This window comes from Mercenaria mercenaria, chromosome 2 (assembly GCF_021730395.1).
Source record: "Mercenaria mercenaria strain notata chromosome 2, MADL_Memer_1, whole genome shotgun sequence".
In the NCBI taxonomy this organism is placed as follows: domain Eukaryota; kingdom Metazoa; phylum Mollusca; class Bivalvia; order Venerida; family Veneridae; genus Mercenaria; species Mercenaria mercenaria.
Genome location: NC_069362.1, coordinates 116,093,029 through 116,106,234, shown reverse-complemented (window position 1 = coordinate 116,106,234; position 13,206 = coordinate 116,093,029). Strand labels below are relative to the sequence as shown.

Below are 13,206 nucleotides of genomic sequence, written 5' to 3'. Positions count from 1 at the left end.
CAGACTTGTTGTGTTATTTTCTGTGATTGTAACTACGTTTGTGTTTAGTCTGCTGAGTCAAATTCTTGCTCAACTCCATTTTTGCTATTTTATATATTTAAAGAAAAATGACATTTTCCTACAACAATCCTCAGTGTAAGGGAAGTTTGTGTTTTTACTCAGCTGCTTACATGCACCAGCATTTTTTATATGTTTATATTTAACCAACAGCTGACTGAGGAGCCTCGGTGGTTCTACCCAGGTGCCCGCCCATGATGAACTAATGCATGGAGGGGCATCTGGGGGTCATCCTCCACCAATAAAGCTGAAAAGTCACCATATGACCTATAATTGTGTCAGTGTGACGTTAAACCCAACAAAAACAAAACATCAACAGCTTAAGTAAAATACAAAATGTATAGTTTAATATAAGTAGACCTCAGATGTTGGTCAGTCCTAGATAGTTACAGCTGACCTTTGTTCTTGCTGTATTTATAATTCTTCTGTGAAAACATGCTTCAGAGAACATACATTTGATTCAGCTGCAAAAAAAGTAGACAAACCATCATTCTATTATTGCAGCAGATCATGACAAGAATTTGTTTATGACAGACAATGAATGCATGATATACATTTATCAGAACTTCATCATTATAAATCATTTGACAAAAGGTAGCCATATAAATATCACCACTTCTTGAAAATATCACCGACAAGAACAGGCCTCTGCCAAATCTACAAAATATTTTATTATCTTGCAGGACAACAATAGCCTTTTCAGAATTATTTGAATCGGTACAGTTCGAATTAGACCAACTTGTGACGTAATTATCACTTTCATTTTATTATACCCCCACCAAACATGTTTGAAGGGGGTATATAGGAGTCAGTTTTGTCACGTCGCGTCCCGTCCCGTCGCGTCCTGAAATCTTATTATCTCAGTTATTACCAAATGGATTTGATTCAAACTTAAAATACATGTTCCACCTTATCACCCACATCATGTAACACAAGGTGCATAACACTTGACACCAAATTTTCATGAATAATGTCCCCTTTTACTTAGAATTTAAAGTTAATTTTGTTGTATTTTCACTATATCTCAGTTATTACTAAATGGATTTGATTCAAACTTGAAACAAGAGCTGTCCGTAAGACAGCCAAGCATGACATTGAAATATGTCCCAAGCGTAACATATTACCAAAAAGTTAAATATCAAAGAGTTTTAAGTTCAAAAGGGGTAATATTTTTTATTCAAAATAATATCCAGTTATGGACTTTTTCAAACTTAAAACTAGTTTATATAACCCGAAGGACTGAAGTTTAATTCAATATCCATTAGTTTTGGAGATAGAAACTGCATTTAAACTTTAACCATTAAAATACATGCAGAGTTTTATGGACTTGATCCATGAGGTTGTATTGATCTAGAAAAAGAAAAAAATAAGTTCAAATCATATGCCTTTTATAATAGCTGTATGTACTTAGCATGCAAAACTTTAACCAAATTTGCCAAGTCCAAAAGGGGCATGATTTGGCCAAAATAAGGTCAGTATTATGGGACTTGCTGCTATCAACTAGTTTTAATAACCCCGAAGCCGTGTGAAGTTTTCAAATCAATATCTGCATTAGTTTTGGAGATAATAACTTGCATGTAAAACTTTAACCAAAATTTTCTAAGTCTAAAAGGGGGCATAATTTGCTCAAAAAACATGTCAGAGTTATGGGACTCGACCCAGTGAGGTTGGTAATTGATCTAGAAAAAGAAAAAATAAGTTTCAAATCTATATGCCTTTTAGAAATAGCTGTATGTACTTGCACGCAAAACTTTAACCAGAATTTTCTAAGTCCAAAAGGGGGCATAATTTGGCCAAAATGAAAGTTAGAGTTATGGGACTTGCTGCTATCAACTAGTTTTATAACCCCGAAGACACATGTGAAGTTTCAAATCAATATCTGCATTAGTTTTGGAGATAGTAACTTGCATGTAAAACTTTAACCAAAATTTTCTAAGTCTAAAAGGAGGCAAAATTTGCTCAAAATACATGTCAGAGTTATGGGTCTTGACCTAGTGAGGTTGGTAATTGATCTAGAAAAAGAAAAAATAAGTTTCAAAGCTATATGTCTTTAATTGATGGCTGTATGTACTTGCATGCAAAAACTTAACCAAGGTGTGACGCCGACGCCGACGCCAGGGTGAGTAGAATAGCTAGACTATTCTTCGAATAGTCGAGCTTAAAATAGATGTTCCACCTCATCACCCACATCATGTGACACAAAGTGCATAACTCTGACACCAATTTTTTATGAATTATGTCCCCTTTTACTTAGAATTTAAGGTTAATTTTGTTGTATTTTCACTATATCTCAAGTTATTACTAAATGGATTTGATTCAAACTTTAAATAGTTGTTCCACCTCATCACCCAGATCATGTGACATAAGGTGCTTAACTCTGACATGAATTTTTATGAATTATGTCCCCTTTTACTTTAAATTTAAGGTTGATTTTGATGTATTTTCACTACATCTCTGTTATTTCAAAATGGATTTGATTCAAACTTAAAATAGACGTTCCATCTCATCACCCACATCATGTGACACAAGGTGCATAACTCTGACACCAATTTTTCTGGAATTATGCTCCTTTTTACTTAGAATTTAAGGTTAATTTTGATGTATTTTCACTATATCTCAGTGACTACTGAATGGATTTGATTCAGACTTAAAATAGATGTTCCACCTCATCACCCACATCATGTGACAAAAGGTGCATAATCTGACACTAATTTTTCTTGAATTGTGTCCCCTTTTACCTAGAATTTAAGGTTAATTTTGATGTACTTTCACTATATCTCATTCTGATTGGCTTAGAGCCAAAGGGAAGTAACCTTTTTTTAACTTCTGTACTAAGTTTCTTCCACTTAAATTCCAGGAATTAGTCTATTTTTAGAAATACTATTTTTAAATTTTCAATATTTTAGGTATTTTTCTAACTTTTTTATTATAAGTCCTATGTAAAAAGTAAATACATTTTTCTGTGGTAACATGGGTCGGTAAGACATTTTTTTGTATTCACTTTTAGTGTATCTCTAATATTAGAGATTTAATATATTTACTAGTATTACTATACTAGTATTATACTAGTATTACTTATATGTGGAAGCCCAGAATGAAGTACTCTAAAGACTGTAAGACACTTTTTTGTATTCACTTTTAGTGTATCTCTAATATTAGAGATTTAATATATTTACTAGTATTACTATACTAGTATTATACTAGTATTACTTATATGTGGAAGCCCAGGATGAAGTACTCCAAAGACAGTATTTTTAAGATTTCTTATGGTTGCCATTCTTCTGTGACAAGACCGTATGGTGGGGGTATGAGTCACTCCTGTGACAGTTCTAGTTTCAGTCTGATATTATCTCCATCACAGCAATGTCTGAAAACAGGCGTAATCAGTGGTGATTAACACCTGAACATAAATTTAAGCTCCAGAGCATAAGAAATAAAAGAAATACTTCAATTTGCTGTAGGTAATACATTTATCTCGTGAACAGAAAACGTTCTTTTAGAATGTCCTGCATAAAACCTATAAAAAACAGCTATTAAATATATGCATGAATATACGGCATTTAGCACTATGTAAAGTTGTGCTCGATTTGTCCGCCACACTTTATCACGGGTGTTCATGAAATAACAAGCACATGGGATTAGATATAAATAGACCTTTCCCCAAACATGTTTTGCCTTAACATGTTGTAATTTGATGTTAGGTCCTTGTGTAAATACAACTAACACTGTGCTAATACACAAAGAATTAGCCTGTGATGGTGTACCTCGCATTAACTGTTATCTGGTACCATTACATGATGGTGAATGAAATGCGCCAACGTGACGTAATAAAGCAGCGACGTCACCAATGGAGGAAAACAAAATCAATAATATAGGTCAGTTGGTGACTTTCTTCAGGTGTTAAGAAGTGCTCATGACATGAAATTTAGCATATTACACAAAAACTAGCATAAGAATAAATTTGCTATTCAGAAATATTTTTCTTTTCGCCATTAAATCATCACTGTGATAGCAATCATATCTGAAAGACTTAAGTACCTCAGTTACGCCGATTTTAAATAGCCATTGCTTGTGACTCTGCGGACTGACTTTCAGGGGATGTAACAGAGCCACTGATTAGGACTAAGTTCAAATCTGCCCTATATGCACAAATAAATGCTGCAAAATGGATGATAAAAACTTACAAGCTGCATTTTTCATCTTTGGCTTTAATGAGAAATTCACAATTTCTGCTAATAAGAAATCAGATCTCATATAAGTCAAAACTAGACAGGAAACATTCACAAAGTAATTTTAGTACCATTTATTATCTGTTCATTTGGAAATGATTTAAGATACATTATATCCAAATTCATGATATGAAAATAACAATTTCTTCATAGTATCTGTATTCATATGAAATTACCACATTTGTGTGTACAAATAGTACACGTGTACACAATACATGCATGCATAGCTATGTGTATTTGCATAACACTGTTTTGGTGTTCTACATTGTATGACATTTTATAGTTGTTAATATAGTTCTAAAAACACAGTTTTATTTATTCTATTCAAGTCACAATTCATCTGATGAAGATTTAAGTATCACAAAGGTAAACTATTGTACTAAAAGAGGTGCATCAATGGATTCCTTTTATGTGTTTTATAGATTTTCCCCAGACTCTGCAAGTAATGAATCAGAGATATGAAGGACAAAGAACCTGTGGGAATTTCGTCACAGAAAAAACTTGTCTCCCAATTGCATTAACTTACAATATCATGGTTGGCAGTACTTATTGTGCTTCCATGAGCTGATTGGGCTAGCAATTAAGTAATGATCAGTGAGCCACACTGGCCATGAAACAATTGTTTAAGCACCATATAAATACCCAGTGATAAAGGCCTAGTACCTAGGCAGTCTTAAAACCAGTCAAAATACTTCATGCGATATATTTAATATTTAAATTCTGACTGAAAAATTAGCATCAAACTGAATCCATGGTCAAGCTATTAAGGTTGTTATTTCTACTGATTTTTTTTCTTGAAATTATGTAATACCAGAAATTGTTCTTTCCCAACACATCATGTGGTAAAATTTGACAAACTGTTCATGTGCTCATATTTATGCTTTCCTTGCCTTTTTGCCTTTCTTATTCAACTTCTTTGTTTGTTTAGTAGTGGCTACTTCTGTCCACTTTTGTTTCTTCTTTTCAACAGTCATTTCTTCATTGTCTCCACCACTCTTTCTTTTCTTCTGTTTTTTACCTGACTTTCCACTTTTCTTACTCTTACTGATTTCTGCTTTAACATCATCCTTACTGTCATCATCAGAATCAACATTTACAACATCATTTTTATCATCACCTTCTCCAGCTGATATTCCAAACTCTGCACTGTCATCTATCTCTTCCTTTATTTCTGTTACAACTTCATCTGTTTCTTCTTCAGATTTTTTTGCATCTGCCTTCTTCCCTTTCCTACCCTTCTTCATAACTTTAGGACTTTCTTTTCTATCTGTCTCATTCTCCTCATCTTTAATGATCTTTACATGACCGTCAGCCTGTACCATCACCTGACCATGTTCTATTGTAGTGATCTCATCTATGTAGGTGGCAACTTTGTTTGTTTTTACTTTAGGCAACTTGATCTCATTTGCAGAATCTGTAAACAGACATTTCTTGTTTAAACTTTAAGCTATAAGTAAGATATTTTGTTTCAATGAAAGACTGTGTTTGAGTTTTTGAAAGCCAAAATTTAAGTACATAATTACGAAAAAATAGCAAATACAACCTGATGACAAAAGTACAGATACAAATTTTAGAAAACAGGAAGGCAAACTGTCATTGGCAAAGGATTTCAAGAAACCCCTTGAACCAAAAATATTCTAAAATTTGTGCTGGCATTTTACAAATGACAAGAAACCAGTGTATCCCAGGATATACATTCACATACAAAATAAAGTTTCATTGAGAACTGCCATACAAACATCTTACCAAACAAAACCTTCAGCACTTTCCGTATTCTGAGTGACTATTACCACAACAAGTTAAAGAACAAAATATTTGAAAACATTACATCTTAATTTATCAATATGGTATGCCATTTGAAAATATCACACAACTTATAATAGTTTTTAGCAAAATTCTATCAATAAAGGGGAAAGATAATTCAACAGATTATAACCATACACTGAAATGTCTTCCTCAATTCCTATTTTGACATAAAGTATTTAGATGCAAACTGAAATTTCACTGGTTATCCCTTGTTTTCCCCCAAATGAAGGTGGAGGGATATACTTTTGGCGTTGTCTGTCTGTCCGTCCATATCTCAGAAGTGTTTTGGAATATTTAAACAAAACTTCATTTACATGTTCGCCACTATAGGGAAATGTGGCACGTCAAGTTACAGTCAGATTGCCTAAGTAACACCAGAGTTATGGCCCTTAGTAGTTTCTAGTGTTAACTATATAGGGTACTATAAATATGGCAATTTCTGCTTCATAACTTGTGATACCCTGAAATCCCGAAAATAAGCCGTGGCTTATTTTAAATTTTCGTAAGGATTTGGTGGCTTATTATCGAGACCGGCTTATTTTCGGGTCCGGCGAACTTTTGAGTAAATATATTCAGTAACGGTTTAAAGACTGGCGTATTTTGGAGTACCGAAATACTGAAGATATGGATGTCATATAGTTTGCTTTTTAGTAACAACATCCGTGTTGATAAATACCTATACTTCTGACATACCAGTTTTGTTACAATTTATTACAATTTCTTAATGAAAGTAATCCGATGTTAATAGATAATTACCCATCAAAAAGTTTTGTCTGACCTAACAAACAATTGATCGGCCAATGGGTATGAATAACTTAAACAATAGGTGATAAACACTGCATGTGTTATATAGATATAGACCGGTCATGTTAATTAGTAGAATTACTGACGTGACAAAAAGTGTAAGAGACAGAATTTTTTGGGGGGAGTTTTGAAGTTTTAATTTGTCCAGGGTTTTATATATCAGCACAACTTTTTAGGTGTTTTTATTCCAAGCTATTACGTGTGGAAATAAATCTGCTATGTACACGTTGGTAACTTTTGCTATCTCATATGGTGTCCTTACAGTCATTGATACTTTTACTGATACAAAAAGCTGGACGGCTTATTTTTGAGTGCGGCTTATTTATGAGCCCTTTATGCCTGTAGTGAAATGGTGGCTTATTTTCGAGACCGGCTTATTTTCAAAAGCCGCTTATTTTCGGGATTTCAGGGTATATTTGACCTAGGACTATAATACTTAAACTGAATTTAGATCATCATAATGTGGTCGTGTACATTATTTTTTTTTAACCTTTCATGAATATTTATCAACATGCACTGTAGTACCCTCCACCTATCTTGATATGACAAGGAACTAAATTACAATAGGGAACTTGATAACGACAGGGAACTAAATTACAAAAGGGAACTTGATTACGACAGGGAACTAAATTACAAAAGGGAACTTGATTTACAGGGAACTCGATTACAAAAGGGAGCTTGATTACAATAGGGAACTTGATTACGACAGGGAACTAAATTACGACAGGGAACTTGATTACGACAGGGAACTCGATTACGGCAGGGAACTCAATTACGGCAGGGAACTCAATACAAAAGGGAACTCGATACAAAAGGGAACTCCATTACGACAGGGAACTCAATTACAAAAGGGAACTTGATTATGACAGGGAATTACGACAGGGAACTCAATTACAAAAGGGAACTTGATTACAACAGGGTACTCAATTACAAAAGGGAACTTGATTATGACAGGGAACTCAATTACAAAAGGGAACTTGATTACGACAGGGAACTCAATTACAAGGAACTTGATTATGACAGGGAACTCAATTACAAAAGGGAACTTGATTACGACAGGGAACTCAATTACAAGGAACTTGATTACGACAGGGAACTCAATTACAAGGAACTTGATTACGACAGGGAACACGATTACAACAGGGAACTCGATTACGACAGGGAACTCGATTACGACAGGGAACTCAATTACGGCAGGGAACTCAATATAAAAGGGAACTCGATTACGACAGGGAACTCAATTACAAAAGGGAACTTGATTACGCCAGGGAACTACGACAGGAAACTCAATTACAAAAGGGAACTTGATTACAACAGGGTACTCAATTACAAAAGGGAACTTGATTACGACAGGGAACTCAATTACAAAAGGGAACTTGATTACGACAGAGAACTCAATTACAAAAGGGAACTTGATTACGACAGGGAACTCAATTACAAAAGGGAACTTGATTATGACAGGGAACTCAATTACAAACATTCCATATGTACGTTTCATGCTGTTGCTTTTGAGCTAATGAAGCAGGTAGAGGGGAGATAACACAATGTGAAATACATTACCTATATCTTAAATACACACTCATATAAAATTAATTACCAATATCTAAATATACAGGAACAGCTGTAGTGTCTGAACTCTTGATGTACATGTTCCGTATGTTCTCTAGGCCACCTGGTACCTGGTCCGCTAAATGCTTGCTGGCAGCCAGGATGTTGGCAACCATCTCTTTCTTTTTCATCTTGTCATGGGCTACTGTCACTAAACTGTAAAGTATTAAACTAGGTATGGGCACACTTGTGGACAAACCAAGTAAAATATGCATGAAAGATTATATTCTATGTTTATACTAGTTTATACTAATTTATTTAAGATCGATTATGAAGCAAGTTCTACAATTTATATTAATCACTCTCGACAACTCATTCCTGATGGAATCTATTGCCATGAGGATAATTATGAAAGAAGAGGAGCCAGTTTCCCTTTTAATGCTGAGCGCCAAGTAAGGGAGCTACTGGTACAATTTTTCACCTCTTTGGTATGACACGGATGGGGATCGAACCCACGACCTCCCGCACTCGAAGTGGACGCTCTACTACTAGGCTACTGAGGCAGTTACCCTGATAACAAACCCTTAGGTTTTTCCATTATTTGTTTCCCAATATTTTTAGATCTATCAGAATTCCAAATCCTCTACATGATGTGCACATTGGTTTCAAGACTGTTCTTAGTGAATCTACTTTAACTTTTCATAGAACATTTTGTAACCAGGCATTTAATACGCTTTCAAAATTTTGTAAAACAAGGAATGTTCTGAGTTGCAATTGCAGTAATACAATTAAAATTTCAAATTTGTTTTGCCTTCAATATTGTGGCAAAGATGTTTTATCAGTTCTGAGAACAGGGTCGCCAAATATCTCATAGACCAGAAGAACAAGAGAATGATGTGTTTACATTCAGAAAAAACATACCATGATGATCCTGACCCTTGAATTGTACATCTTGTATTGCTGACAGCTCTATCTATCTCATTCTTCAAGTTCTTAGCACCAAGATTCACTTTGACAGGAATAGTCCTGAAAAAAAAAACATGGTTTGTATGTATTTTCATAGTACAGACAACTGACAAATACCTTTAAGTTGAATGAGAAATTCAGAACAAGACACTACAAGTATACCAGTGACTTACCAAGGAAATTCTTTTTATCTATTGCATAAGTACTCTGTAGCCAAACATTTTAGAATCACCACTAGTAAAGAACACTGGGAAAAACTGCTGCTTAAAAAACTACTTTCTTTACCTATTAGAATTGACACTTTATTGATCAATATCTGAGAAAGTTGACCTAGTTACTTTGATCGGAAGAGTTTTATATACAATGTTACTTTTTGTTACCCCACGCCCTCCATCCCATCCCAACAAAGTTCACCCACCTTAATATTTACTGTTAATACAACATGAACGAGCTCCCAATAACATGATCATTTCTTAACTTACTTTTTCTTTGCATAGAATATTTTCCCCAGAATTCCTGGTAGAAGGCCCATCACACAGCTGTCAGCTAAATACAGATCATATGCCTTGGCTAGACTTATCTTGCTAGATGGTAAACTGTAGTCTGTACGCAGTGCTTTAATAGGTACTATCTGTAGAAGAAAATACAGCTGAAAGCCAGTATCTTGCACTGGCTTATCTCAAAATTCCAGCTATCTCGAAGACATTTTAAAGTACCATTCCTAAAACATGTGTAAATATTTTGAAAATATCATTTTTAAGTTGAATTTCGATTACCTCAAAGTAAAAAAGGTTTAATCCCTTGGAATTCAATATACCGAGTTTCAACTGGTCTTTGTTTTCATTCTTAATGTGCAAGCATGCGACATGAAATGATAAGGGTTTACTCTCAATAATGTTCTAAAGCTGAAGAATTCTACCTACATACTAAAGGCACTGACCTCCATACCATTTGGCAACAAAACACAAAAAAATGCTTAGATCTCAGGAAATTGTTGCAATATTTCTCAGGACGACTTTGAAACTTTGTAACTGACAGATTTTTTGTTATGGAAACAAACTGGAATTAGTTGTTTATGCTAACTCATATACGGCCTAAATCTGGTGGTTGCTACATCTATGCTAACTTTTCCATTTAAAATTGAAAAGCCTTTGTAAAGGGGTAATGGAAGTAAACTGCCTTAATCATTTTAAAGCTTAACGTTTAACAGTGAAGTACAAATTGCTCCATGGTGTATTGGTCAAGAGGGTAAGGCCATGCAGCCCAGATTCGATTCATGACTCGGACATGTTGTTACTTCTTGATTTTGCAGGTTTTCACGACTGTTTAGAAACAAAAAGTCATGTTCTAATGTCCCTAATGTGACCAAACTTCACTTAAATAGAAAGATCATTTTTAGCCAATATCTCGAGTCCAGTCCCGTTTTAATGATTTTTTCATCAGTGAGCACTATTGACCAGTCCATATTGTAACATGAAATTTAGCTGGGCTTAAGTCAGAACTTGACGAAATAATTATGAAAATTTATTTCTGATGTACTATCTTTGCTTATTTCAAGATCGACTGAACTTCATAGATTTTGTCGAATAATGACTACTCAATTATATGTACCATAACTATACATCATATAATTTTAACCACATTTTATCACCTATACAGCTTTTGGAACACTTTAAACTGTTATCTACTATCTACATGATATGAATTGTTCAACTTGTTACTGACTTTTGTGATGTTTTCAATCTTGTGCTGTCTGAAGAGGTCCTCGTAGTGCTGAACAGTAGCCTCATATTCTCTGTTCTTCTTGTCCAGATCCTTGACAAAGACACACACTTCCCGTAACTCATAGTGGATAGACGTCGGTAAATCTCTGAAAAAAAAGAAACTTTGTTCTTTAACTAACATAAAAACATCAAAATTTTTTTAATTGTGCAGAACAGAAAGCTACGCAAGTAAATATTAGTAACACCACACAGAACTTTGATCTAAATTTAACTGGGGGCTGTGTACCATGTAAACTCATCAATTGCAACAAAAGGTGATTTAATCCAAGTTTTTCTGGACCAAGAATGATAGATTCTGATTGATTTTGTGCAGGTTACCTATCAAATGTTTCTATTCCTCCAAATCTTTACTGTGCATATGCATAGTGTATGAAACTGTGTCAAAGCTGGCAAAAGTTTAACAGGAAAATGAAACTACAAGTCTTTCAAGGTGGGTCATCTCTGTTTACATGTTTGAGGGTATGTGTTATAAAACTATTTTGTGCATACTTACATTTGAATATTCTTGTGTTTTAGTTTGGGAATCTGCTTCAGAGTAAACTGCAGGTCAATTTTCTTTGGCTGATCTACCAGACTCACTGAATCATCTTTGGTCTTTAACAACGTAAGCACAGCATCAACTGCCCCTTCAACCTGAAATAATTAAAGAAACATTAATACAATTGATCAAGTGGTCCAACCTAGGCTGTCTGCCTATGTAAAAGGTAGTGGCTAGAGAACCGGAATCCGTTCCCTAGACAGCGAACTTATTCGTCCGGAACCGGTTCTCTAGCCAAAGTACTGTGCATAGGCTAGGGAACCGGAATTTTCATTTCTATGCATAAAACTGTCGAAAATCACTTTGTTTCTTTTTGTAAGTATCATGTGCATGTTCTTATCTTAATAACTTAATTAATTTTACTATTTCAGCAAGCTATGCCCTTTTATTTATTTGTGTTTACTGTGTCTCCAGAAGTGTACTTGCCGCATACTGTCCGCCATATTGGAATGATACAATAAACTAGTACGAATGAATGCGAAATCGTCGGCACTGGAGCCGAAATAAACTTGAAATTTAAACTTAAAAGGTATAAGACAATAAAAGAAACGATTAAAACAAATTAAGTAATTTCTGTTATTTAGTATTGATTACATATCTCTGAACGCGAAATGCCGAGGTGTTACAAACCAGTATTTAAAGTGATCAAAGAAACTGTATGATGTTTTAAGCGGCAATTAAATTAATTTGTTCATCTATAAACATGTAATGACGCAAATACAAACCAATATTATTTTATATTTAAATAATTTAAACATAGTACAAGTTTAAAGCAAAATTTAATAACATTTAAAAACTGCAAAGTAGTTTTCACGCATTCATTCGTACTACTTTATATCATTCTAATACAGCAGACACGGTATATATGCGGCGAGTACACTTTAAAAACGCAGATAAATGCAAGGGCATGGTAAAATTAATTAATATAATAATATGCATGACACTTACAAAGAAACAAAGTGGATTTCGGCAGCATTATGCATAGAAATAAAATTCCGGTTCCCTAGCCTATGCACGGTAATTTGCTTAGAGAACCGGTTCCGGACGAATAAGATCGCAGTCTAGGGAACAGATTCCGGTTCTCTAGCCACTGCCTATGTAAAATCTCATTACAAAAAGAAAAAAATCACATTCATTTTGTCAAAATCTCATTGGTTCAAGGCAAATGGGAATTAATCTCATAAAGGTATCTGCCAAAAGTGATCCCTGTGCTAAGAATAACTACTCTTGAGGAAGTATACTTTGGACAACAATGTGTATCCGACTGCTATGCTGTTTTTGCAATTTTGAATTCCATTGTTTTGTATAGTAATGGAACAGATATGTTACATCACCAATAAGTATCAAACAAAAAATTGCATTTGAATACACTCTCGTAAATTTGGGGATATGAATAAGAATAATTCATTACTCGTTTCTTTTCTAACATCTTTTTCACGTGTAATTGTTTACTTCCGGTATCGGGATAAATTTG

General features: G+C 34.3%; 1 protein-coding gene across 1 annotated transcript; it reads right to left on the bottom strand.

Annotated features, from left to right (window-relative positions):
* Window positions 1-4,345: 4,345 nt before the first annotated feature.
* On the bottom strand, window positions 4,346-13,197 carry LOC123565074 (ribosomal L1 domain-containing protein CG13096-like). The gene is made up of 7 exons (XM_045359084.2): window positions 13,144-13,197; window positions 11,688-11,827; window positions 11,136-11,280; window positions 9,893-10,041; window positions 9,366-9,470; window positions 8,494-8,660; window positions 4,346-5,700 (listed from the first exon to the last, which is right to left on the bottom strand). The coding sequence occupies exons 1-7, from the start codon at window positions 13,159-13,161 to the stop codon at window positions 5,162-5,164; spliced, it is 1,263 nt and encodes a 420-aa protein (XP_045215019.2). The 5' UTR covers window positions 13,162-13,197; the 3' UTR covers window positions 4,346-5,161.
* Window positions 13,198-13,206: the final 9 nt, after the last annotated feature.